The sequence below is a fragment of the Macrotis lagotis genome, chromosome X (assembly GCF_037893015.1).
Source record: "Macrotis lagotis isolate mMagLag1 chromosome X, bilby.v1.9.chrom.fasta, whole genome shotgun sequence".
Taxonomy (NCBI): domain Eukaryota; kingdom Metazoa; phylum Chordata; class Mammalia; order Peramelemorphia; family Peramelidae; genus Macrotis; species Macrotis lagotis.
In genome coordinates this window covers 619,120,360-619,148,345 of record NC_133666.1, presented here as the reverse complement: position 1 = coordinate 619,148,345, position 27,986 = coordinate 619,120,360, and the positions used below count along the sequence as shown (strand labels likewise).

Here is a 27,986-nt window from a genome sequence, read left to right as displayed (position 1 = left end):
CTAATTATGCCTTCTCTGTGTCTGTCCTATTGTTTTTTATGTATGTTATTTTTATTCTTCAGAAATTGTACTGTTTTGGGACTGGTAGCCATAGAATCAAATGCATGATGATGCTAAGAAAATGAATTTTTTTTATTAGGCAATGACTTAATATGAGAGAAAACACTGTACAATTTCCTAGACCCAATACAGTCTACTGGTCTAGTTCAGTGTCTATCTAATGAGCTTTCACATTTATCCAAACACACAATACATAAACACATTGGAGAGAGAGTGGTACAAGATTTTGTCTTCACAGATGATTGAGTCCTCAGTGCAGCCTCCTTAACTGAGATGTGACAAAGTATGAATTGATTCTCTGCTGCTTGTGCTGTTTGGCTTAATAATTAACACCAAGAAAACACAAGTGCTTCACCAGCCAGCACCACATTATCCAAACAGGGAACTATTAGTCACTGCAAAGGGATAAATTTTGAATGCTATGGATGAGTTCAGTTACCTTTCAAATAATACATTCCAGGGATGTACACATTGATAATGCATTGCCAGAGCTAACTCAGCATTTAAGACACTGCCAAAGAAAAGTGTGGGAGAGAAGAGATATTAGAAGGACTACCAAACTCAAAATCTGAAGAACCATTGTGCAATCTCATTGCTGTTTACCTACAAAACTTGAACAGTCTTATCTTTAATGGACTGAAAAATGAATCACTTCCATTTGAAATGTCTCAGGAAGATTCTGAAGATCATCTGGCAGAATAAGATATCAAACACTGGGATCCTTTCTTTAAACTGCCAAGCATTCAAACTCTACCATAGAGTGCTCAAGTCCAATGAGTTAGCCATGTTGTACAAATGTCAAATGTACACTTGTCTCAAAAACTATTTACCGACAACCCAAACAAGGCAAGTGCTCACATGGTGGTCAGAAGAAGTGACACAAGGATACTCTCAAGATCTCTCTGAAGAGCTTTGGAATAAATTGTGAGACACAAGAGTCAATGACACTGGACCACCCATTGCTATTCTCAATGAACAAAGCAGAATTGTAGTATGCCTGTGAAACCTGGGCAGTATACCAGAAAACTAGGGTATGTCAGAAAACTGGATCACTTCCATTTGAAATGCCTTAGGAAGACTCTGAAGATTCCCTGGTAGGATAAGATATCTGACACCGAGGTCCTTTCTTGAATTAAACTGCCCAGCATTCAAATTAAGATGCACAATATAAGAAAATCCATACCAAATATTCACATGCACTATTTGTGCCTGAGTTCATATTTCTGACAGTTGAACACATTGTACCTTGACTCTAACACAGTGATGTGTCTTTGGTCCTCTTGGAGAATTAAGGACAAACAACTAAGAGGTCCACATGAACATGTGCATATACACATACATATATACCTATATACATATGTATTTATAGATAATTCACACAAAATTAATTTTACATATATTTATATGTATGCATATGTGTTTATATATGAACACATACACACGTTTTTATATTCCTGTATCATGACATAGTGAATATAGAATTGATCTTGGAGCCAGGAAGATCTGGATTTAAAACCTGCCTCTCCCATGTATTTGCTATGTGACCCTGGGCAAATCATATCACCCCTTAGTGACTCTGGCTCTAAGGTGCTGATCTGAATTGGGAGAGAAAGTTCTTCAGCATGATCTCCTAACACTCATGAAAACTAGGTCTTAGCAACCCCCTCTCCCCTTCCATGGACTAACAGTGATTTATAATCTGAAGAATATGCATCCTTCACCCAGTAAGTTTCTCATTCATATTCTTTTGTTCATCTTCCCTAATGGTCCCATTCCATGTGCTAAAGGTCCTTTTTCTTTGCTTCTTTTCATAGGTTGCCAGGGCTCATTTTTTGCCCCATGTCATGTGTGAGTTGTCTACTTCCTTTCTAGTCATGAATGTCCTGGGTGATGTCATAGTATTTTGCCTTTAGGAAAGGCAACATTAGCCCATTTGTATTTGAAATATAAAGTCCAAATCCTTGCAGCTCTTTTGTCTTCCTCCAAGTCCTCTATGTTGCTGAGAAAAGTAAAAATTATATCCATTGGAACATAAGGAAATCTAGAACTCTCAGTCCTCTCCTCCATTTTACAGATGAGGAAACTGAGACCCAGGGAAGTTAATAGTCAATTAACAGCATTTATTACATACTTATTTTCCATTATTATTATGATATTAATGTTCCATAATTATTATAATACTAAGCATCAGGAATACAAAGGTAAAAGTGAAAGCTTTAATGTCCTCAGAGTTTACATTCTAAGCAGAGAGATAATATGCACATGTTATTATCTATGCAAAGCTGATACAAGGTAATCTTGGAATTAAATGAGGTGGGAGTCATTAGTCAAGTCATATCCTCCAGCCCCTATTAAACAGTCAACTTTTATTAAGCACCTACTATGTGACAGGCCCTGTGCTAAGCAATGGGGATATAAAAAACTTACAATTTAATGGAATGGACAAACTAAAAAAAGAATCCCACCATAAAGAACTATTATGAAGACAGGAAAGCTCTGCACAAACAAGAGAATGACTTGAAAATATCAATAAAGAAAACCTCAAAAACAAATATGCCTTGATCACAAGTATGACAAAAATTCCTAAAAGTTTGAGAACTAAAAAAATAATTTTAAAAACAAAAAGAGAGCCATAGAGGAAAAAATGGAAAAAAGAAGCAAGAGCTAGGGAAATATAAGATATGAAAAGAGAATTAATAGCTTGGAAAAAGAGGTACAAAATGATACTGAAGAAAAGAAGTTAAAAATTAGAGTTGGCCAAATTGAAGCTAATGACTCAAGGAGATATTGAGCAATGATTATAAAGCAGTGTGTCTAAAAACTGATCTGGAGATTTTAATGGACTGAAAGCTCAAAGAATCAGTAGACAGAAGTGACAGCTCCACAGTTAAGGTCATGTTGGACTGCATCAAAAGAGGTGTAGCTTGCAGGGAGAGGGAAGTGATAGTTCCACCTTTGTCCTGGTCACACTTCATCTGAGCAGCACATTTTAAGAGCACTGATAAACTGGACAATGTCTACAGGAGAACAACCACAAGGGGAAAAGAAACAGGAGTGACCTTTGTATGAGTATTTAAAGAGTTGCAGAGAAGGGTTCTGCTGATCTGAGACTGTAGAGCAAAAAGGAGTGGAGAGATGTTGCAAACATGCGAATTAAAGCTTGATGTTAGGAAAAAACTTAATAATAAAAACTGTCCAAAAGAGTTTCCTTGAGAGGTTATGGGTTTCTCTACAATGGGGTCTTCAGGTTGAGGCTGGATGACACTTGTCTAGCATCACAGTGGGATTCCTTATGGGTATAGATGGACTGATTGGCTACAGAGGAAGGTCATATGCTCAAATTTTGGGATCTTATGATGTGAGATAGAACTGGTCCCTAATCCACTGGACCTGAGGCAGACATAGGGTGAGGAGGTATCAAATGAGCAAGGAAAGAGAGGGCTAGTTCACCAGACTTCAGTGAGAGCCTGCAGCATCACCAGACTCCCATAAAGAGCACAAAGTGAATTCAGAGCACTGGGGTTCCAGATAAATTGAGATTTATCTTCTGGGAGTCCTAGTCCACATTCTTCCAAAAGAGCATGTGCGAGGTTTGACTTCTTATCTTGGCCCTGGACAAAGGACAGCAGCTCTGAAGGAAGGGAGTAAGTCTTCTCCTTCTGATTGAAGTTCTTCTCCAGAATTTCCTTCACCTATAGGAAATAGGATCAGACTGAATCCAGGGTCTCTGGGGAAGAGCATGGGATATAATCTATCTCTTCTGAGAAAGCCCCATGAGAATGGAGAAAGAGAACTGCTAGACCCCTTGAGGTCACTGCATAACAGGTAAGAAATCCTCTGAAGTCAGAGAAAGGGGCAGGTCATCCACATAACTGAAAATATCTCTTTCTAGAGTTCTCCCTCCCCCCGTTTCTTATTTATTCTCTAGACTGCCCATTCTAAGGCTTCTGGGAAGTGGAGGCTGCTCAGCTCACTTTTGGGAAGTATTCAGCTTTTCTTACCAGCTTTGCCTCCTGGATCAGGAGGATCTTATCCTTTTCCTCTAGCAACTGGATCAGAAGTTGATGTTGGATGTCACTTAGGGCTGGGGATAAATCAGTCAATCAATTAATCAATCAATCAATTCTTTCTTAAATACCTTACTAAGGGCTAGACTCTGCTAGCTTCTGGAAAAGGAAAGACAAAAAGGAAATGGTCTCTGTACTTTATATTGTGTGAATATGTCCCTTACATAACATTAGCTACTTGAGAGCACATATATAGCATAGATAAGTTTATATACTAGAAAAATACAAAGTCATTTCTAGGATGACACATAGTTGTAAGGAATCAGGAAAGGTCTCATGTAGGAGCTGGTATTGGAACACAGTTCTGAAGGAAACTAGGGATTCTAAAAAAAAAGAGTTGAGGAGGTAGGTTACATTCTAGACTTCGAAAGGCATGGAGACAGGAGAAGAAATATAGCTATACTGCCACAACTAGAATATAGAGTGTGTGAGAATGGGGGAAATAATGTATAATAAGCCTGGAAAGGTCAACTGAAAGCAGGCGTCAATGGCCTTTACATTATTTAAAGGAGGAGTTTGAAGGAAAGCCAGGTAGTGAGGGTTTAGAACACTAGACCTGGAGTCAGGAAAAGCTGAGTTCAAATCTATTTTCAGTCACTTACTAACCTTGTGTCCTTGGGCAATTCTATTAACTTTTTTGACTTCAATTTCCTTAATTGTAAAATGGAGATAGAGGTACCACCTAACTCCTAGAGCTGTTGTGATGATCAAAGGAGACATAGTGACTAAGGTGATGTTTGTCCTTTATTTTTGAAGAAGACCATGACATCAGAGCTGATGTCATCAACATGCATCAGTGAGCTGAATTTGAGTGAGGGGTGCTCTGCACACTTTCATTAGTGTCCCATTCTCTTCTAGAGCCATCTGTGTCCAGGGGCCAGCTATGAATCAGGACAACTGGAGATGGCCCTGGATACAAGGAAATCAGGGTTAAGTGACTTGCCCAAGTTAGTAAGAGTCTGAAGCTGGATTTGAACTGAGATCCTCCTGATTTTGGACTGGTGCTCTACCCACTGTGTCATCTAGCTGATTCCTAGTAGATGATATACAAATACTAAATGATGATGATAAGGAGGAGGAGGAGGAGGAGGATACTGTAGGAGGGTAAACCCACTGGAACTACTTATGCAGGGGAATGACAGTGAGATCTGTGTTTTAGGAAAATTACTTTGGCATTCATGGGGAGATTGTATTAGGGGATAGATTTAGTACAGGAAAATCAATTAAGAGGTACTAAAATAGTGAAGAGGACCAAAAAAGGGTAGTGGCTGAAGGAGTTGTGAGAAGGGGTAGAGATTAGAAAGGGTGAACAAAGCATGGAGGATGATTTTTATGATATGAACCTGGTGTTATTCCTAAAAAAATAACAAAGTTAGGAAGAGGGATGGATTTGGAAAGAGAAAGAGAGAGACATTGAATTCTATGTTTGGGTTAGCAAGAATTTCTGAGGTCATATGACATCATCCTTAGAATGTCAATTATTTCCTGTCCTCTCCTCTGATACTGCCACCCCTCTGATACAGACCCTCATCATCTCACTCTTGGACTACTGCAATAGTATGCAATTGAGTCTGCCTCCCTCAAGCCTCTCCCCACTCCTTGACTCAGCTCTCACCTTCCTGTTCAATAAACTCCAGTGGCTCCCCATCACCACTAGGATCAAATATAAGATCCCCTCTTTGTCATTCAAAACCCTTCATACCCTTTCCAGTTTTTCCTGTCTTCTTATACACTATTCCCTGCTTCTTAGTTTTCTCTGATCCAGTGACACTGGTCTCTTTGCTTCAGCCACGAGTCATTCCATTTCTGGACTTTGGGCATTTTCTCAGACTTTCCCTCATACTTGCAATACTCTATTCATTTTCACCTACTGCCTTCCTTGAATTTCTTGAAGTTCAAACCAAAATCATCATCTTCCATAGGATTTGTTTCCAAATTCCTCTTAATTCTAATGCTTTCTCTCTGTTAATTATAACTTGCTTGTATCTATTTGTTTGTTTGTTGCCTCACCTATTAGACAGGGAGCTCCTTGAGCAGGGAGTGTCTTCTGCCTCCTTTTGTATTTTCATTGTTTGGCACAGAGTTAGAACTTTTTGACTATTTATTTGACTATTTATTTTTGACTATTTATCTGGTGGGAAATTCCAGACTCCAGATGGATATAAGAATATGGGATCCATTGGCATAGAGATAACCCATAGGAGGTGTGAGATTATTGAGTGAGAGTATTATAGAGAGAAGACCAAAGCCAGGACTGTGGAGGACATCCATGGTTCAGATCTGGGACATGATGGTGGTCTACTAAAAGGCATTCTAGAGTGTTTAGAAAGGGAGGGGAAGAAACAATACATAGAAATTTCATGAAAACTCAAGAGGACAGTGTACATAGGAGGAGATGGTGTCTACTGTCAAATGCTACAGAGGACTAAAAGGGAGATATCTGAGAAAATGTCATTGAATTAGAGAATGAAGAGATCGTTGGTGTCTTTGGAAAGCACAGTTTCAGGTGAGTGATGAGGTGGAAACCAAAGGACAAGGGATTGGAAAGGTGAAGGCAGTATATAGCAAAAACTTTAATTTTTTTCTTTTTCTTTTCTTTCTTATTTACTTATTTGCTTTTTCAACAACATGCAAAAGAAATTTTCATCAATCATTTTTTATGAGATTTTGAGTTTTACATTTTTTCTCCCTCCTTTTCCCTCCTTCTGACAGAAATAATCTAATACAAGCTCTACATGTGTAATTATGCTAAACATAGATTTATATTAATCATATTGTGAAAGAAGAATCAAATTCAAATGGAAGAAAAAAGTATTAGAGAGAAAACAATGACATAATGACATAACCTTTTAAAATTGAAGATAATATGCTTTGGTCTGTAATTAAACTCCACAGTCCCTCTTTGAATATGAATGGTATTTCCAACACAAGTTCTTTTAGAATTGGAGATAGCTTTTTCAAGCTGTTTGGTTATGATGGAAGATAGCCTTATAAAATTGGATGGGGTTGGTGGGGAGGTCAAGAAATGGGGAAGATCTGAGTATGCTTGTAGGCAGAAGGAAAGGAATTTGAATAGAAAAAGAGTTAGAAGGAAAGAGATAATTATGGATGCATTCTGCCAAAGGAGACAGGAAGGGATATCACCTACAAGTAGAGAGAGGGCCACACCTAGCTGAGAAGAGTTTGTACTTCATCAGAGAAAGGAGAAAAGCAGGAAACATGGCAAATGATGACAAGTCGTTTCGAGATGTATAAGAGAGAAGAGAAAACTAGAAAATTGTCCCTCCTTTTTCAGTGAAGCATAAGGAAAGGTTTTTTGCAGAGAGGAAAGGGGGTTAGGATATAGTATGGAAGACTGGATAAGAGGAGGAATGGTTGGAATAGCTGTGAGAAATGAAAGAGCAAACTATGGAAGAGTAAAAGGATTTTCTTGTAGCAGTGAAGGCCTATTTGGGATATAGGTTGTTTAGTCATTTAGTCATATCTAGCTCTTTGTGATACCATATGAGGGTTTTCTTGGAAAAAATATTTGAATGTCTTGCCATTTTCTTCTCTGGTGGATCGAGATAAACAAAGACTAAAGGACTTGTCCAGGATCACACAGCTAGTGTGTATCTGAGGTTGGATTCAAACTCAGGTCCTTTTGACTCCAGGTCTAGCACTCTATCCACTGACACACCTAGCTGTCCCTCATTTAAGATAAAATAATAGAAGTTTGTGGTTGACACAGTAAATCTAATTTTGTGATTGTGGGGGTGAAATCCTTCAGAATAGCTCAAACCAGGAACTGAAGATAATAGAGCTACAGGAAAACCCAGGTTATCAATCAAATCAATCATGTATCAATCAGTGAGACCTGTTGTAGGTGCTACAGATATAAAGACCAAAACACAACAATATCTTCCCTAAGGGAACTCACATCCTAAAGGGGTTTGTGGAAGGTGGGAAGATAACACGCACATCTATAGGAATGTACAAACTCTAAGGAATGGAAAGGATTAGGTTGGGGATATATGACAATGTTTTTGTGGAAGATTCTACCAACTGTGAAGATGAAGAATGGTTTTATAGGGGCAGCAAGGTGGTGCATTGGATAGAGCGCCAGCCCTGGAGTCAAGAAGACCTGAGTTCAAATCTTGTCTCAGACACTTAACAATTACCTGTGTGACCTTGGGCAAGTCACTTAACCCCATTGTCTTAAATAAAAAAAAAAGAATGGTTTTATATAAAAGGTCCTTGAACTTAGTCTTGGAGGACAATAAGGATTCTAAGAAGAGAAGGTTCAGAGGGGGTAATTTCCAAGAATGATGAACATCCAACATAAAAATAGAGATATGAGAGGATGGAGTGATATAATCCAGCCAGTATGACTGGATTATAGAGTGGGTAAAGGAGGGTAATGTGTAATCAATTGTCACAAGTAAATTGGAGCCAGGTTGAGAAGAACTTTGAATATCAAACAGATGGCTGTATATTTGATCTTAGAAGCTATAGGGAATCAATGGAATTTATTGAGCTGGGGACATTGTAAGACTTATGTTTTAGGAAGATCGCTTTGGAAGCTCTATGTAGGATGGAATGGAAAGGTGGCATCTGAGAGAGGGATAGCTATTAGATTGTGATTCAGGTGTTTCAGTTGAGAAGTGATCATGACTTGAACTAAGATAGTGACTGAGTAGTAAGAAAGGAATGGATGTGAGATGTGAGAAGGGGTTGGTTGCAAGAAGTGGTGAAGTCAGAATCTAGTAGATTTAGTAAGTAATTTAATATGAGGGAAGGAGAGGGAAGAATAAAGGTATAAACCTAAATGACTAGAAAGTTAGTGATGTTGACAGAAATAGGGAAATTAGGAAGAGAGGGTGGATTTTGGGGTGAAGTTGAGATTTTTACTTATTGAGTTTGAGATATTTACGGGATATCCAGATGTCCAATAGAAAGTTGGTAATGGGGGATTGGAGCTCAGGGGAGACACTTGGATCAAATATGCAGATCTGATGATAATCTTCATAGCTGTGTTAATTAATTCCATGGAAGCTGATGAGGAAACATGAGGAAGAACTGAGAACTGTTGGGGAATCCCTCATCAGGATGTGGCCCAAATATTTCCCGTCTCTGGGGAGTACAGGAAGGAAGGATTTAAGAGGAGAGAGAAACTTTTTTCTCATTGATGATGGACTTTTTATAGGGCAATCAGTGTCATATGAAAGAGAGATGGCTGTTTGTGAATGGGTTATGCCAATGCAGTGCCTAAGTGTATGACTTTGGGCAAGTCATTGCAATTTTTGGGTCTTTGTTTCTCCATCATTGAAAGAAGGAGGTGATTCCCTGTAATTACCTTATAGGGTTAACATGAGGATAAAAATGCAACAAAGATTTGTGTTTTTTTTTCAAGAAAAGCTTAAACTAGAATTCCAAGTACTTCTTACAAAGTTGCTAAAAGTGTATTGTTTTCAGTTAGTGTCCCAGAGTCTACTTTCCCCCCTATTCTCTGGTCTTACAATCTTTCTCACCATTCAGACTTCCAAGGAGAGAGAGGAATGCCTCTGCTGGTCTTGTCACCAGTTTTCCATTCTCATCTTGTAGGTTACTTAGGATATTGCCTTTCATGCCCTCCACATTTTGTGGGGGTACCCCAGTGTATAGGCTTTGTTCCAGCTGTAGAGGAGAGATAAGGAGGAAACTGAATATTGAGAGTGATATCTTCCTGGCCAAACCTGTCCCATGGGGGGCTGTCCCAAAAGATACTTTTGTCTGAAAGACCTGAGTTCAAATCTAGTCTCAGATACAGATTAGCTGTGAAACACTGGACAAATCACCTCACCTCTGTCTGCCCAAGTTTTCCCATCTGTAAAATGGAGATTGTAATAGAACCTACCTTCCATCCATGTTGAGAAGAACAAAAGAGATCAAAATATCTGTAAAGTATTTTGTAAATCTTCCAGTGCAATAGAAATGGGAGCTGTTGTAATTAGAAATGGCAACATGTGTTCCCTCCATATGCCCATTACTGTGATTGTCCTTAATATCCCTGCCCCCTCCTCCCATAGATACCAAACCTATTGTGGGGAGAATGGGTCATTATGGGATTGGGGGATATTTTGTAACTTCTGTTTTTATTACGTTCTCTTAATTCCTTTGAGTTAATTGTGACTATTAAGGGTCAGTTGGAAAGGAACTGGAATAGTCTATAATTTAAATCGGATAAACTCACAAGGTGATCCCTATAGCCTGAGACTGGCAGTAACTCTTTGGTGAGATAGCTCAGAAAGGATATTGCAGTACAATGAAAACTAACTTGTCCAAGTATTTAGAGATAAGAATTTTTTTTTTTTTAGGTTTTTGCAAGGCAAATGGGGTTAAATGGCTTGTCCAAGGCCACACAACTAGGTAATTATTAAGTGTCTGAGGCTGGATTTGAATCCCTGACTCTAGGGCCAGTGCTTTATCACTATGCCACCTAGCTGCCCCCAGAGACAAGAATTTTTTTTAAAAAAAGCACAAGAACAATAGTTCCAGGGTTTACCATATATTTACTGGCAGCAGTCCTGTGAGGTTGATTGTTCAAGTATTACCATCCCTTTCATTATTATAATTACTCCCAAGCTGTAATAATAGTGATGACAATAATACCACCACCATCAAGAAGCTACAAGGTAGAGTAGTTGCACAGCCAATCTTAGCAGGAAGATCTGTGTACCTGTCAATATGAATAATACTGACTGTGTGACCCTGGGTCAGTCGTCTATCCTCTCAATGTCCTGCGTGTGTTCTAAGACTTTAAATCCATGAATTGGATTGAATTGGAAGAGGGAGTTCTCCTGCCAAAAAGTCCTTCTATTAATGATATCCCAGGTTCAAAAATAAAAGGAATAATGGCTAACTTTTATACAGGACTCTAAGGTCTGCAGAGAGCTTCATAAAATAATTATATATGAGCTTCAAAACATCACTGTGATGTAGGTGCTATTGTCATCTCCATCTCGTGAGTAAATAAGTTAAAGATCAGAGAACAGAAAGGACCTGTCTAGAGGGAATCACATAGCTCCTTGGTGCCAGAACCGAGTTTTCCCAATTTCCCTAAAATCTAGTTTTCCCAATCTAGGATCTTTCCCTTTACACCAGGCAGAATATCCTTTTTTATTTCAGTGTTATGATAACTCTCTCCCTGGAATCAAATAGGGAATGGCTGAAGAAACTGTGGTATATGAGCATATAAATGTGCTGCAAGAAAGGAGGAAAAAGATGATTTTAAAGATAGATGAACTGACACAAAATGCAAGAAGCACAATTTATACAATAACATCAATAATAAAAACTAACATTTTTTGAAAGACTGAAAAACTCATCAATTAAATGCTTAACCATGATTCCAGAAGACTGGTTCATGACAAAGAGTGATGGATTAATGTGCAGAATAAGAAATGCATTTTTGGATGTGACTAATATACACATTTCTTTTATATGGTTGTCCTTATGTGATACAAAGTTTCTTAAGGTTTTTTTTTCCTTTCTTTCTTGACCCTTTTCTTGGTTAGTTTTTTTTTCTTTCTCTTTCTTCCCTTCTCTCTCTCTCCCTCCCCCCTTCTTTCTTTCTTCCTTTATTTTCCTCCTTCTTTCTGATCTTTCTCTTCTATAGATATGGGGAGAGAGGGAAAAAGAAATGAATACTTAATAATAGGAAAAATACATTTTTAAAAAGAATTCCATGTCTAAAGTTGCAATGTAATTTATTAAAATTAAGAATCTTCACAAGATGACTACTAAGGTCACTTCCAACTTTGAAATGCTATGATTCAAGACCCTTTGAAAAGAGAGAAATTGAACAAATGTACTGAATGTATGGATGAATGAGAGAATGTCCCTAGGATCCAGGAAGTTCTATCAGTTCTGACAATATCCCTTTCTTTGCCTTTTGACCAAGAGAAGTCTTAGGGAAAGAAGTTGACAGTGTCATGGAAGCAGAGTTGTAAACCTCTTAGAAGACAGAAGTCTTATAAGGCTAAGGCAGGCAGAGGGGCATGTTAGAAACTTACTGAAGTCTATTTGTGGCTCACCAAGGACATTCTGAGTTTTGAGGCTTTGTAGGCTATTCAGAAAACCATCGTTCATGTAATGTATTAGGGAAGAATAAAATGGAAATCATTTGTTTTCCATATTTCTCTCTTTCATTTCTAGAGTTTTCACATTTACTAGGTGTAAGAGGAAATTTTTGGTTTTGATTTAAATGTATATTTTTCACATGTTGCAAGGATTATGTACCTGAAAATATATCTATCTATATATATATATATATATATATGTAAAAATTATTTTGTTATTTGTGTGTCAACTATACATTTTAATTGTTGCTCAGTTATTTCAGTTGTTTCTGATTCTGTGATCCCATTTGGAATTATCTTGGCAAAAATAATGGATTGGTCTGTCATTTTCTTTTCTAGCTTATTTTCAGATGAGGAAACTAAGGCAAATAGATTTAAGTGACTCACAGAGTTGATAAGTGTCTGAGACTAAATTTGAATTAAGGAATATGAGTCTGCCTGATTACCCTTGGCACTTTATTCACTTTGTAACCTAGATTCCCTATATATTTTTTAAGAATTATATATAAATATTAAGAATAAGAATGATTATTAATATTTAAAAAATAACCTTCAGTGTGAATAGATTCCAGGGGGTTTCTGTTGGCACAATTTCCTCTAATCAGAGAATGCTCCATTCTTTTTCCCCACATAAGCCTTGATTTTTTGATTAATTGGATCTTAAAATCAGTTCACTGACCAACTGTCTAAAATATTGCAGAAATCATAAAACTACTAATGTATGTGATTACTGATCCCTGAACCTCAACCATACTTCTAAAATGCAATCCTTAGACCATTCTCCTCCCCTCCCCCAATTCCTTTGCTTCTCAGGGAGTCTCTCAACTTACAGGATCAAAAGATCTGGAATTAGAAGGGATCTTGTCACTCATCTAGTCCATCCCCTCATTTCACAGATGAGGAAACTGAGGGCCAGAGAGGTGTGCTTAGTTGCCCAAAGTAGCACAGTGGTTACAAAGTCCATTCTGACATGAGGCTCTAACTCAACATCCAGTGTTGGACTCTTCCCTTCTGTCCTCCCCTTACCCAAGTCCCCAATCCTGTGATTTTCTGTTGCCCTGACTTCTAGACTCACCATATCTTCTAAGTCCAACAGATCCTGTTCATTTTGGAGGAGCCTCAGGAGAGCCTGAAGCAGAAGCTGCTTTAATTTCCTGTCCAGCATGGTCAGTAATACGGTTTTTTCACTTTTCACTTTATCCTGCAGTTGCTCAAAGTCTGTGACTGTGGTTATTTGGCAGACATCTGGAAAAAGCAAGACATCCAAGCTCCAGATCTCATCCCAACTCTCAGATCTTTCAACTCTGGTCCTTGCCTGGGAAAATTTTAGCCTCACAGGCTGCTGAGGAGGGTCTCTGCTTTATCCCCTATTCACCAGGTAGACATCCATATTTCCTGCCCAGTTCATAGGAACCCAGGAAGGGCTCAGGGACCTCCCTCTGTCACAGTTAGTACAGGTATGAGCCAGACACCTGATTCCCAAACTCAGCCACAGATAAGTTAAGTGATGTTTTGTTTCTTTCTCCCTGTAGAAAAGGGAGTCATGGCTGAAGAGTCTCCAAGCATTTCCCAAAGAAAGGACTTGTTGTTTAGCATGGTTATCAATAATTTAGAGAAAGGCATTAGTTATTTCTTTGATACTTCAGTCGTATAGTACATCTGTAGCCCCATTTCACTGATTAATCATTTAGCACTTTGCAAGTGCTAACAAATATTATCTCATTTGGATCTCATAACAACCCTGGGAGGCAGGTGCTATTATCATCTCTATTTTACAAATGGGGAAACTGAGGCACCCGCCCACATTGACACAGCTCATAAGTGCCTTAGACCAGATTGAACTTAGATCTTACCCCATGGTACTGTTGTCCCTGTCTTCTCAAACATCTCCCATAGATCCACCCTTATTAGGATGAAGTCCCTAAGCTGCCCAGTCTACAAAGAATCCTGGTCCTGTTCTAATTCTACATTTCCTGGGTGAAGCCTTTTAGGAGTCTTGTTACCCACAAATCTTCCCTGGGATGGCATCCCCTGGAAAATAGTCTCCAGTGTCTTCATTTACCTGCTCCCTCACCTCATCTGGATGTGTTCCCTCTTTGGCTGAGGGGTGAGGAGTCATGGAAGGCTGGAAAACCCTGACCCGCCTCTCAATCTCTCATCTTCCCTTACATAGAACTGAGCACTGTAGTAGAGAAAGTGGCAGGCCTGGAGTCAGGAATCCAGAGCTCAAATACAGCCTCATATATCTATAAGCTGAGTGATCCTGGGCAAGTCCCTTAACTCCTGGTTGCCTCACTTTCCTCATGTCGAATGAGGATAAGGATAGCCCCCACCTCCAGGATCGTTGTGAGGATCAAATGAGACTATCATTGTAAAATCCTAATAGCACAGTGTCTGACCCAGAGTAAACACTACAGAATATTAGCTACTCTCATAGAACTTTCACAGCCCTTTCAGGCCAGTCTCTTGAGCACAAGCCCCCGCTTTTGGCCAGTGGCATACTCCCATGCAGAGAAGCTGCCCAGTCCATCTTGTGCAAACTAGACCCATGTCAGGCCCTTTCAACTCTTAGATAATAGTTATACAAAGGGAGATTCACTCCCTAGATCTTCGGGAAGTCTGGGCAACATGGGCTTGTGCCTTAGCTCTACTCTTAGAGGAAGAGAAGGAGAAGGGAACAAGTATTTATAAAGTATTTACTATATGTTGGGACTATATTGAGTATTTTACAATTATCTCATTTGACATGTAGGACATGTAGGGTGAGAGAGTAACATGGCCCTTCACAGAGCCTGGGGCCCCTCTGAGGCAAAGTCCCTTGAAACCTGAGGCTAGTTACCCAGACCAAGGTCATCCCTAGCCTGTGGGTGCTCTACCTCCACCCCCTTATACAACCACAGGAAGGAGCCAGGAAAGGTGGAAAAAGTAGGAATTTAGAACCAAAAAATCCACAAACCTGATTGGAAAATCCTCATAGATTCTGTTACTGAAAAGAGAAAATATCTGTTTCACTTATTAGAAACCATTAATTTCCAGGATTCATTAAGAATCAAAGCACAGAATAAACTTCCCAACTTCAAACAAAGAATCAGATTTACCCCACCCTGGGTGCCTGACTCAGGTTGTCTCCCCATCCCTATGGTCCTTACCATCCAGTCTAGCAGGTGATGGGTTGGGCCAGTGTCAGACCCAACTAGAACAATTGACTTCTATCTAGTGAGGGCTTCAAAGTTTGCAAAGCACTTTGTCACAGGTTATCTATGTGTTCTGGACTCCAGGTGCTATGACACCTATTTTGCAAATAAAGACAATTGATCCCTTAGCAATGTGACCATAACACACAGTGTGACTATAGAAGAAGGGATTTGAACCCAGGTTTTTGCTGACTATGAGTCAAGAGTGGAGCTTCTTCATCTGTAACAGGAGGATGTGGATACTTGCCTGTCTTACTCCTTAAAGCTGGTAGAATTCAAATACATTATCAGATTTTCTATTAGACAAATATAAAATATATAAAACATAAAAGATATTTTTGACATTTTGTTTAGGCAGATGAGGGAAAGGTACCAGAGAAGAACTTAACAAACAAGTAGGACTCCAAGAGTTTCATAGTTGTATCCCATCAGTGGGGCAGAGTGAAGGAAGCCACCTAAGATATGGGTCATTAAAATCACTGGTACTCTCTCACACAGGCTAGTTGGGAGGCTCAAGTTAGAAAACATACACGGAGAATTTTGCAAACCTTAATGTAGAGTGTGTGTGTATGTGTGTGTGTGTGTGTGTGTGTGTGTGTGTGTGTGTGTGTGTACACACATCTTTTTGTTGAGTCATGTTTTCAGTTGCATCAGATTCTTTGTGATCTTATTTGGAGATTTCCTGGCAAAGATACTGGATTGTTTTGCCGTTTTCTTTTCTTTCTCATTGGACTGGTAAGGAAAATGAAGCAAATAGGGCTAAGTGAGTCCCAGAGCTAGAAAATGTCAGCTGTCAGATTTAAACTCAGATCTATCTGACTCTAGATTTTAGATCAGCACTCTATCCACTGCCACACTTTGCAGCCAATGTATTTCTAGATACATGCATCTAATATATATATATATGTATGTAACACATAAAATGTATATAAACCACACACATATACCTATATTTATATAAATATATATTATATATACATCTACAGGTGTGTAGATATTTATATGTGTGTGTGTATATATACACATACACACACTATATATATGTAAATATAAATATATATATATACTCATATACATGCAGAGAAGATTTCTCAAAAGCTATTAAAATCTTAAACTACACTATGACATTTGAGGGCAGATCTTTAAGCACCATTTGTTTGAAAAGTTGGACACAACTAAAAGAAATGAACTACAAAAAAAATCTTTTGGGACACTATTTTAGTTCAAGTGATTTCACTGGTATTGAGAATGGTATTAGTATTGAGTATTGAGAATGACCAGTGAAGAAACTTCCTCTACCAATTTCAGATGTTCAAATCTTTAGCAACTCATAGTCACTGAGGTTTTCTGGGGTAGGGGGGACTATGAAATTAAATGTTTTGTCCAGTATCACACAACCATTATTGGTCAGAGCCTAGACTTGAACCCAGTTCTTTCAGATTTGGAGGGGAGTTCTCTAGTCTCTACATGTCCTTGTTGGTTCTTATTCTTTCCTCTGTTCTAAGTCCTACATCCTCTAAAGAGAGAAAGGATTCTTGGTTCTGTCTGTGATTCTCCTAACCAGAACCTTAAGCAGAATCAAAGCTGCAGAATCAAAATTGTAGTTTCTCAATTCTAAGAAATTAATGGTCTCCCTGAGGAACTACCTGGACAGTGGTTCCATGGATGGACTGTCAAGGATTCACTGGGCCCAAGGGTAGAGAGACAACGAAGCTTGTTACTCACATTTGGGTGGGAAGGTTTTTTGGTTCTTATTTGATAGTAGAAGAACAGCTAGAAAAAGAAAAAAAAAGATGAAAAATGATAAAATTCAATGCAATTACAGCTGTGGGGAAAAAGGTACAGGGTTCTATTATTGAAAGGGCTATATATATCAGTGTTACCTTTTGCAAAAATGGCCTAGTCCTATACCATAAGCTGCAAAACCCATCATACCTTTTGATTTAGTGATTTCACTGCCAGAATCATTAGTGTTCGAAGAGAAATTTAGAGATCTAATTCAACTAGTTCAACTTCCTCATTTACCAACTAAGGATGAGAGCTTATGGTTAATGTTACTTTAGTGCTTACAGGACCCAGGATTTCATTGGGGTAGACATTCCCTCTGTAATCCTGGACCTCAACCTAAGTGACCAACCTGCTGGTAATGAGGAGTTCAAATTTAATTAGACTGGTTCTTAAGTGAGAGAAGTATCTGGGGCCCATACTCAGAACTTCTCTAGTTCAGAAAGATTGGTCAGAGATTTCACTGAGAACCAAGGATCACCACAACCCACCAATAACACATCAGAGTAAGACTTGGATGGGGGAAAGTTTTCAATAAAATGGAAAAGAAAAGATCAGTCTATACAAAAATATTTAGAATGGCTTCATTAAAAAAAAAAACCCTTAACCCATTGCCTTGAAAAAATCTAAAAACAAAAAACAAAAAAAAAAAAAAAATCAATGCACGTGTTCAACAACTGAATTAAAGAAAAAATGTCACAGTTCCAAAGGATTTCAGAGATCATCTGATCCAATTGTGCCTGAGTAGGACTCTAAGGTCTCCTTGACCACTGAATACCTTGAGTGATGGCTAATTTATTACTTCCAGAGTCAGCGTCAGACAGAAAGATTTTGCTTGTCTTTTTAAAAAACTCATCTACTCCTAAGAAATTTCTACCTATTTTCTCAAGGGAGATTAATTACTTAGTGATGGAATAGATTGTAACATGTTCATAATGTATAATATTTTTGAGCAATTAAAAATGTCAAATAAGAATACAAACAAATATAGAAAGAGGGAAAGAAGAAAAGAGGGAAGGGAATAAGCATTTTTAAAGCTCCTATTATGTTTTAGACCTTGTGCTAAGTATTTTACAAATATCTCATTTAATCTTCCCCAAATGCCTGTGAAGTAGGTGTTATCAACCATATTTTACAGTTTAGGAAACTGGAGTGGACAGAGGTTAAATGACCTGCTTAAAGGCATTTGTAAGTGGTTACTTATAAGATCACTTTTAAGGTCACCACTTGTAGGTGAGGCTGGATTTAAACTTAGAGATGCAGAGCAAAGAGAAAAATTACTGACACAAAATTTAAGAAATGAAAGGGATCTCAATGACTGCCCAGTCTAATCCAGAGCTGAAAGAGTTAAAACACACTGAACACACTGAACTGCTAATTATTTCTCATTCATGCTTTATTATTGTTTGCATGTTTTATCCTCCATTAGAGTGTCAGATCCTTGAGGCAGGAACTGTCTTTTGCCTAGGTGCTTAATAAATGTCTATTAATTGACTGGATATGCATCTATGAAAACTGATATCCTCAAAAGCTTATGAGAATAAAAAATAGGAAAGAGACTTCAGGGAGTAGTTGCAGGAAATAAATTACTATGAATATTTTGTGTATGGTTCTACCTTATATAAAGATGTAAATAATGTGGATTTGAGTTTTATTTAGAATTTTCTTTGTTACCTGTTGTCTTCTGAAATTATACTACAGGTAACCTCACTGGGAAATGAAAACTGGAAGTGATAGTAGTAGGTACTTGGTTAGACTAGTTGGACTGTCAATCAATCAATCAATCAATCAACATTTATATACTTCCTGCTATGTATCAGTTTCTGTGTGAAGTGCTAGAGGAAGCTAGAACAATTCTGAATAGAGACCTAGGTCCATTGTCTAAAGGCCGGCCTAGCTCAGTGCAGAGAGATTTACTCCCTGTCTGGCCTTCGGGGTGGGGTGAGGGGATGAATTCTTGTCTAGGACAAGTCTTGAGACCATGGACTAAGATGCTGTGACCAGCATCAGTGCAAGGAACAACAGCATCAGGTGGATGGGAGACCTTTGAACTATAATTATTGTTGTTTCAATTTTCAGTTTTTAGGATGGAATTTATTCTAATCCAGAAAACGAATCACTAGAAGGGGAAGAAGGCAAAGGAAAGAGGATACCAATTCCTCTGGTGCCCCTAAAGACTCTCCTGCCCCCTCTTCTGGGTAGTGAGAAACCGCAGTAAGGAGAAGACTAGTCTCCTTTCCTCATCCCTCTGCTCCAGTCTAGAAATGCATCCTCCCATCTAAGAATATGTGTATGGGAAGAGAAAGATGGAGGTGGTCTCTGCGCAAAATCATCAGCTGGGCTGCTTAGTTCCTTAAATACAGAAAGAGATACAACAGTCATGCCCCCACCCCATCCCCTTTGTTGGAGGGGGCTGGTTTGTGCTGAATCCCCCCCCCATTCTCCCCAGCCCGGTTCTTCTGATCCGACTTACTCCAGTGGTCCCACATAATCAACTTGGCAACTTGGAAAGCAAGTATACTGCCCTCGGGGACAGTCACTGTCTTCACTGTGTTTAAGCGGCCCTCACCCTCACCCTGGGGAGAGAAGGAAGAATGAAGGAGTCACAGATCTGGAACTGAAAGGGGCCCTCAGACGGGAGCGCATTCATCCCTCTCCTCTTCAGGAAATCCAGTCTTAACGAGATGAAGGCTCTTCCCCAAAGTCACACAAATAGAATCTGACCTTTGACTCTAAATCCAGAGCCCAGAGACTACCATTTAGAGCAGGGATCTCAAGATTAGGGAGTGGACAAGAGGAAGGAGCAGAATTCAGGGTGGAGTTTCGGGAGGGGTTCTGTGCACTGGGGAGAGAAGGAATGAGAAGAAGCAGAGGGTCAGCACAGGGACTTTATAGGCCTCGTCACATGCAGGGGTGACTTGGGACAATAATCAACTCGTGTGTGTGTGTGTGTGTGTGTGTGTGTGTGTGTGTGTGTGTGTGGTCAAGTAGTCCTGGGAAGTCTCCTCAAATTTAAAGGAGCTTCTTGGAATCATGAGGAGGGAAGGGAATGTAAGAGCTTCCAGACTGGTCATACTGCATTCCAAACCCTAATTAATGTACTCTTGGATTATCTGATCATTATCTACACCTCGGAGAATGGTTGGGAGTTGACTAAGTATCAATTATTTACTCTAGGACTTGCTATTTTTAATGGATATGCATCAAAAAGGACAAGAACCAGTGGAGATTTCAAGTCCAGTTCAGGTTTCTAGCTGCTCCTGGGAGTCTCTAGGGTTATGAGGTAAGTCTGGAAGATAAAGGGATGCTGGGGCACTCAGAACGTCCTCTTTGCTAGCCCCACCTATCCTAAATATGAATTTTAACCTGGAAATATGAGACTCCAGGAATGGCGATCTTCCCAAGGCCTTCCCTTTTGTGGGACCTCTTCAGAATGGCCTCTTTCTGAGTCTTCACGGCTTCTGTCACAACATACAGGTTGTCTCCTCGGTCCCGAAGCTGCTGAATGATAGAGGGTTCTGGTGTCTTCAATTTCCTATAGGAGAGGAGGAGGGAATGCAGCAGGTTAGGGATTGGTGAGACTCTCCCATTCCTTACAGTTATGACCTTGCTCTAGGCCATTTTCAGTTAAGCCTATGTGGATTTCAACATACCAGTGTTTTGGAGGAGTTAATATGGTGTTCTGAATCGGTTTGGTCTCAGAGGACATTTTATATACATATTTGGGTGGCCTCTAGCTGTGACTGGAGCCAAAAGGACCCTGTCTCCTATAAAGTCAAAACCATTTAAGGAGGGATATCATTAAGGGTGAGCCATCTTTCAAAGAAGAACCTTGCAAAAAAACCTCAATTAAGTGGGATAGAAACAGCTGAAGGAACTGAGGTTGTTTAGCCTGGAGAAGAGAGTTTATAGGGAACATGAAGGGACAGTCTAACCCTTCTAACCCAGAGGTAAGAAATAAGATCAGCTGAAAGGAATCACCAGGGAATCAATTTAGAGTAAAGAAGAACTTTCTAACAATTAGAGCCTTTCAACAAAGGAATTGGGGGCGGCTGAAATAGTTCCTTTTTGCTGGAGGCATTTATGTCCAGGCTAGGGATATTATAAGAAGGTCTCCTAAATTAGGCAGAGCATCTGACTAGATTCCCCTCTTAGATCCCACGCCCTCTGCAAAGCTGGGCTCTAACAGCCTATTTTACCTCACACTTTCCCTTTTACATCCTCTGTATTATATCTTCACTTAACTCCAAGTCCATTTCTCTTGGCATGCTCTCCTGCCTCCTGCCTTTACTTGGGCTGCCCCAGGTCCCGGGGATATTTCCCACTCCCTCCTCCCCCATCTACTATACCTCAAGGATGGAGTCTTCCCTGTCTCTGTGGAATAGAATGTTTTTCTCCTCATATTCCTCCTAATGCTTTATTATTGAATCTTAGATTTTGAACTGGAAGGGACATAAGAGGTCCTCTAGGTCAACTTTCTCATTTTACAAATGAGAAAACTGAGGCATGGAAGAATTAAGTGACTTAACCAATCTCATACAGGAAATAGTCAATAGAGATAAGATTGGAACTCAGATCTTCTGAGCACAGAGCCAGTGCCTTTTTAACATGTGCATGAATAACAATAAGAGGATAGGATAAGTGCAAATGAGAAAACATAGAAATGAAAAATCTTTTTTTTTTTAAAATTTCTCTAAATACCTTTTCTCACTTGCACCTATCCTTTTATTCTTATTCATGCAAAGGGGAGAGAGGATCAAAAATAGGATCAAAAGTTATCTTCCATTCATTCAAAACAGAATGTCTATCAAGTACCCATGGCAGTGGAAAATGTGTTAGCTTCAGAGGCAACTTCCCTGAGCCTTAGTTTTCTTATTTGTATAATGAAAACATTAAATTCAATGACATCTCAGTTCCCTTCCTACTCTAAATCTTTGGTCTTATAATCAGTTCCAAAGGTTACAAAGAGAGAGAATACTTTTTTCCATAGCATGCCCCTGATGAAAAACTTTGCCCATCCCTTTTTTAAATATTTACCTGCATAAAGGGAGCAATATTTTTTTTAAAGGAATCTACTGGGCAGCCAGGAAAGGGAAGCTGCTTCTAGAATTTCAGCTCCTTTGCTAATTTTTTTTACTTTATTTTATTTTATTTTGTTTTTTTGCAAGACAATGGGGTTAAGTGACTTGCCCAAGGCCACACAGCTAGGTAATTATTAAGTGTTTGAGGTTGCATTTGAACTCAGGTCCTCCTGAGTCCAGGGCCAGTGCTCTATCCACTGTGCCATCTAGCTGCTCCTCCTTTGCTAACTTTAAATAAAGAAATTGAGATTCAAAGATAAGTTACTTATCCATAGTCAAAACCCATCCTTTCCCCCTGGACTTTAATTAGCCTCAAACTGAGCTTATTCAACTATAAACCAATTCCTTTTCTGACATTACCATTTCTGTCTGTAGCAACACTGTCACATAGTTTCTTAACCTCATAACCTTGGAGCTATTTCAGGTTCTCTTCTCTCTTCTTTCACATCAAATCAGTTAATAGATCCTGTTGAATCCATCATCTTTTACATCTCCCCCCTCTTCTCAAACTCATTGCTACGCTCTAATACTACCTGTATGAACTAATAATTCAATTGCCTGAAAATAGACAGTCCTGCCTCCTCCATTCAATCCCTCCTTTAATCTGTTCTTCATACTGCTTTTGCTCTGGTCATGTTAGTCTTCTGCTCCAAAGTCTTCAATGACTCCCTCTTGTCTACTAAATACAGTTCAAACTCCACTGTCTGACATTCAATATCTTCCTTCAATCTGATGCCCTGCTATCTTTTCTACCTTACTTCATATGACTCTACTCCATGATCTTTACATTGCATTCAAATAGGACTGTTTGAAATAGCTCTCAAAAAAGATTTATATGAACTGATGCAAATTAAAACAATCACAATCAAGAAAATAATATACTCTTTGGTCACAGTGTTGTAATGAGAAGAACAAAAGCAAGACTTAATATTGAATAAGTGATGACATTGCTTGTTGAGGAATAAAAGATGAGAAAATAAACCTTCCTTTCTTACAGAGGCAGAGGACTATGTATGTGGAATATTATATTCACAATCAGACTTTAGCTAGTTTTGCTGACCCATTATCTCCCTTTATTTTGTATTCTGTCACAAGGAATAAGTTTCTAGTTGGAGAGAGAAATTTAGGTAAGGAGGTGGCATAAAAAAAATGTTAAGAATAAATTTTTTTTCAAAAGATTGCCCCTTGAACATGTCTTTTTTGCTCATGTTGTTCCCTATTCCCAAAACATCTTCCCTTACTCTCTTCAAATGCTCCTTCCTGTAATAAGTCTTTTCATATCTCCTCCTGTTGTGAATAACATTCTTCCTTAGACCTCACTTTATACTTACATGATATTGTGAATTGCCATTTAAATGTATTGTTCTCATCTCCCACTAGACTGTTTGCACCATGGGAATAGGGACAGGGTCTTATGTATTAGACATTATAGAACATTTGTGGCTACTCATATGAAGTGAACTCAATCCCCTCACAAGAAACTCTGACTCTACATTTCTCTGTGGTTGCTCCAGGTTTCCTTTGCTCCCACTCCCTCCTCCACCTTCCCAATCATTGCAGAGAAGTTCCTAGAGCTCTCAGATCTAGTCTTGTATACTATTCGTCTCACCTTTCCTTTTGTAAGCAGTCCCAAGTGTTAGGGGACACAGTGAGAATCTTGATCTCTAGGTCCGTTCTGTTTGTCACTGAGGTCTGTCCTGAAATCTTCCCTTGCACAGAGGTGGTCAACTCCATACTGCCAGACACCTGCCCATCTATCTCATTGGTAATGTGGAATGGTCCATGCTGAGTCACTTCTGAAAGGAGACAAGCCAATCCTTAGGCAATACCAGCTTTAAACCTGGTGTATGAATCAAGGTATCTGGGACCTGAGCCTTATGCATACTTTCTCAAGCGCAATAACTTGCAATTCCTTGATACTTTACAATTTACAAAGTGCTTTCTGCCCAACCAACCTGTGAATATTATCATTCCTATTTTACAGATCAGGAAACAGAGTCTCAGAGTAGATTAGTGACATCTCCTCAGACACATATCTTCTAAGTGTCTGGCTTGTTCCATGGCTCTGTAGTGCCTCCCCATTTCACCATAATTTCTCTTTAGGGTGACTGGATAGAATGCTGTGGATGTCACTGACACATGTGCTTATGCAGCAGTATATTCAGCCAAACCTGTTGAGCCCACTTTCCCTTAATAGTCCATTGCAGGAGCCTTACCCAGCTCCTTCTCTCACCCACTAGACTTGGCTGCTTCCTCACCACCCCAGGGGATTGTACCTGGTTCTGGGGAGCTTGGATCCAGAATGTCCTTGAGAGTCAAATTGAGCCAAACATACTGTGACCTCCAGAAGAATGCACTCTTGGTCTTCTTCCGGACTAGGTTATAGGGACTGAAGCAAGTGGAGTTCTTGAGGCTATCCACAGGGATCAGTTCTCCATCTCTGCTCAGCTCTTGGACCATGTTCTTGGTAGCTTGTTCAAATACAGATGCCATGTTTCCTTGAAAGGGCAAGAGCAAAAGATGGGGCAGAAGCTAGTTAGTCTCTCTGACTCCTTTCTCCTGAAGGGTGGAGTAGTTACTTTAATGCTTTGAAGGTAAGCCTGAAAGTCAAAAAATCATTTATTATGCTCTACTGTATACCAGACACTATACTAAACCCTAGTCTTACAAAAAAAAGATAGACAGTGTCTTTGAAGAGCTCATGGCCTAATGGGAGAGATAATATACAAATAAAAATGTGATATAATGTATATGTATATATATATATTTATTTGTATGTACATTTTTTTATACATGCACACATACCAGTATATATACATAATAAATTGAAAAGAATCAACAGAAGATACTAGAAAGAAGATTAGGAAAAATCTTCATGGAAAAAGTGAAATTTTAGCTGTGGCTTGAAACCTGAGAAGTCAAGATGGGGAGATGAGGAGGGAGAACATTCCAGGCATAGAGGACTGAAAGAGAAAATGTCCTGAACCATCAAAGAGTACAGGTCAGAGAGTAAAGTATAAGACAATGAAAAAAATAGAAGGACTTAACATGTCAAGCAGAGCATCTTGTATTTGATCCTAGAAGTGGCAGGGAACCAATGGAGTTTATTGAGTAGAAGGGAGATGTGGTTGGATCTTCAGGACATAAATGTTAGCTGTCATCATCATCATCATCTTTATGACCATCATCACCATCATCATTATTAATCAACCAAATCTGGAAAAAGCTTTCTATAACTCTTGCCTCTTCTTCATCTTCCACTCCTCAACCTCTTGCAATCTGGCTTTTGTCCTCATCCTAAACTGAAAGTTTCTTCTTTAAATTTTTCTACAGACATTTGTTAAATTTTGATGAGTTCTCCTGCTTCTTGATCACTCTCCCTCTTCCCCATTCTTTGTGTTTTCTGCACTGGACTGCAAGGGATTGAGGAGACACTAACATTTATAAAGCTCTTACTACTATGTATCAGACACTACACCAAGTACTTTTTTTAAAGGTTTTTGCAAGGCAAATGGGTTTAAGCGGCTTGCCCAGGGCCACACAGCTAGGTAATTATTAAGTATCTGAGGTCAGATTTGAATTCGGGTACTCCTGACTCCAGGGCCGGTGCTCTATCCACTGCACCACCTAGCTGCCCCAAGACCTGAATATTCTTGTAGAGAGTTGGGAAGGAGTCAGCTGATGAAGAGAAAAATGATGATAAGAGAGATTAAGCAAGGGAGAAAGTCTCAGGGGATTTAGGGAGGGAACGGAATGACCTTGGAAGGGAAAAGGAAACACGTGAAGTCAGAGCAAGGGGCAAATCCCTGAGCAACTGAGATTCCTAAACTATTTAAGCTTAAGGCTCAGAAGACAAACTGAAATTTCTCTATCATTGTTCTCTTGGTGAAGAATGACAGAGTTTGGTATACTGTAGAACTAGTGCCACTCAAAATATCTGTGCCCTAATCCAAGTCTTACAGCAAAAGATTTTAGTTTGGGGAAGTTTCATCTTAGACTCTGTTTTAGGGCCCTAGTTCTTAAATACTTCGTGATCTCTAGGCCAGCCAACTTGAGAGTTGCTGCCCAGGAGCTGGCTGCCTAAACAGACAAGTTTGGAGAAAGAGTTCAAGGTTTAACCCACCATCTTTCTGTTTGGGGAAAGGGCTAGTTTGGGAAAGGGAGTCCCTTGCTAGAATAGTTCCCTAATAGTCAGAGCTGGGGAAATTGGTGACCTGTCAGTTTTCTCTCAGAATAGACTGTTCTATCTCACCAGCACAGCTATCCAGCTGTTTTAGATCTCTTGACACCTAAGAAGAAGACATTCCCCAGATACTGCCTCATGTTGTAATGCTTAAGGAGGGATGGTGTAGGTTACCGAAACCTAGCTGGTTCTTCCCCAGGCTTTTTTCTAAGGTACTCTCCTTCCAGACTCCCTGCTTTGCTCCCCAGGGGCAGCTTACCTTGACAGCTGGGTCTTATCCGGCAGTATGCAGATGCTGTATAGTGGACATCTCTCCCTACTTAGGGCAGAGCTTTGTCTGGGCACTTTTCTCCAACTCAATCAAAACTGAATCTATTTGACTTTTGCACTCATCATTCTCCCTTTTTCTTGTTCTGTTTCTAGGAAAGGAAGAAATGTGAATCGTGAATGTGAGAACTGCTGTTTTCTGTCTTCAGTTCAGGCTTACCAGCCAGACTGATGACATTTGCCTAGAGGGCTAGGCATGGTCAATGAGGAGTCTTCTGGCAGGCTATCAAAACCGCCCACTTCCTCTACTGAACCCCCTCCCTTTCCTCTTATTTTCCTGTCTCTTTCCTCTTCACTAAGTTCTGTATTTAGTCACTAAGGGAAATAGCAAGAGGAGAGAATCGTTCATTCACTATTTATTTTTTGAACATTTGCTGCTTAAAAAGGCTTGTGCAAAATTACGTTTCCTCCAGGAAGTAAAAGTGAGGAAATATCTACAAACAGTATGGATAGAAGCACTGTGGCTGAATTGGAGCTTTCCAACTTTGTGATTTCCTTCTGCTTCCTCTAAGACACTAGCTATCTTCTATATTCCAAAGAGAACCTTATGTTTTCCCCTAAAAATTAAACAAATATCAGCTTGGAGTCTACCAAATCACACTTGGATGTAGAACACTGAGTCAGCTCTGGGGAGATATAGATTTGCCCTCTTTCACCTGGGGTGAGGAAAAGAGAAATTCAGATTGCTATAATGGTCAGGATTACATGAGAAAGACAAAATAAAGGATCAGGTCAGGTCTGAAGCCAGGGGAAGGTCACTATGCAGATCAAAATACTGAGGAGATGATATCTGAGTTGGACTTTCAATATGAGTTCACCACAGAAAAATGGGGAGATAAGACACTGGGAGCAGAAGGAAGAAGTCAGAGAAGCATGAGAGGTCCTGGGTTTTGAGAAGTTGTAGAAATAAAAAGGAAAGAGAATTTGTTGAAGAATGGATCACAATCATCAAATTTTGAAGTTGGAAAGGACTTCATATTTGCTGCCAGTTAGGAAGCCCATATTAGAATTTCAGAATGTTTCAATGTTTTATCCAGACAAAAGCATCACAACTTTCAATTATATTAAAATAAGGAACATTTAATGATATGGGCATCACCAGAAGCTAACACTTGGGATTGGGAGGAATAAGAAGACCTAGTTTTGAATCCTGACTCTCTTACTTGATATTAGAAAAGTCCTAGAACATA

The 27,986-nt window shown here is 39.3% G+C and overlaps 1 protein-coding gene across 2 annotated transcripts; it reads right to left on the bottom strand.

Annotated features, from left to right (window-relative positions):
* Window positions 1–121: 121 nt before the first annotated feature.
* Window positions 122–27,074, bottom strand: LOC141500073 (gasdermin-D-like). Of its 2 annotated transcripts, XM_074202957.1 has the most exons (11): window positions 26,729–27,074; window positions 24,563–24,784; window positions 23,896–24,082; window positions 20,572–20,740; window positions 19,679–19,781; window positions 17,146–17,193; window positions 15,183–15,212; window positions 13,302–13,471; window positions 9,638–9,782; window positions 4,062–4,144; window positions 122–3,752 (listed from the first exon to the last, which is right to left on the bottom strand). In XM_074202957.1, the coding sequence occupies exons 2-11, from the start codon at window positions 24,777–24,779 to the stop codon at window positions 3,507–3,509; spliced, it is 1,398 nt and encodes a 465-aa protein (XP_074059058.1). In that variant the 5' UTR covers window positions 24,780–24,784; window positions 26,729–27,074; the 3' UTR covers window positions 122–3,506. The 2 variants fall into 2 exon arrangements, with proteins under 2 accessions (XP_074059058.1, XP_074059059.1); XM_074202958.1 differs by lacking the exon at window positions 26,729–27,074 and having other exon boundaries at window positions 24,563–25,063.
* Between the last annotated feature and the right edge of the window lie 912 nt (window positions 27,075–27,986).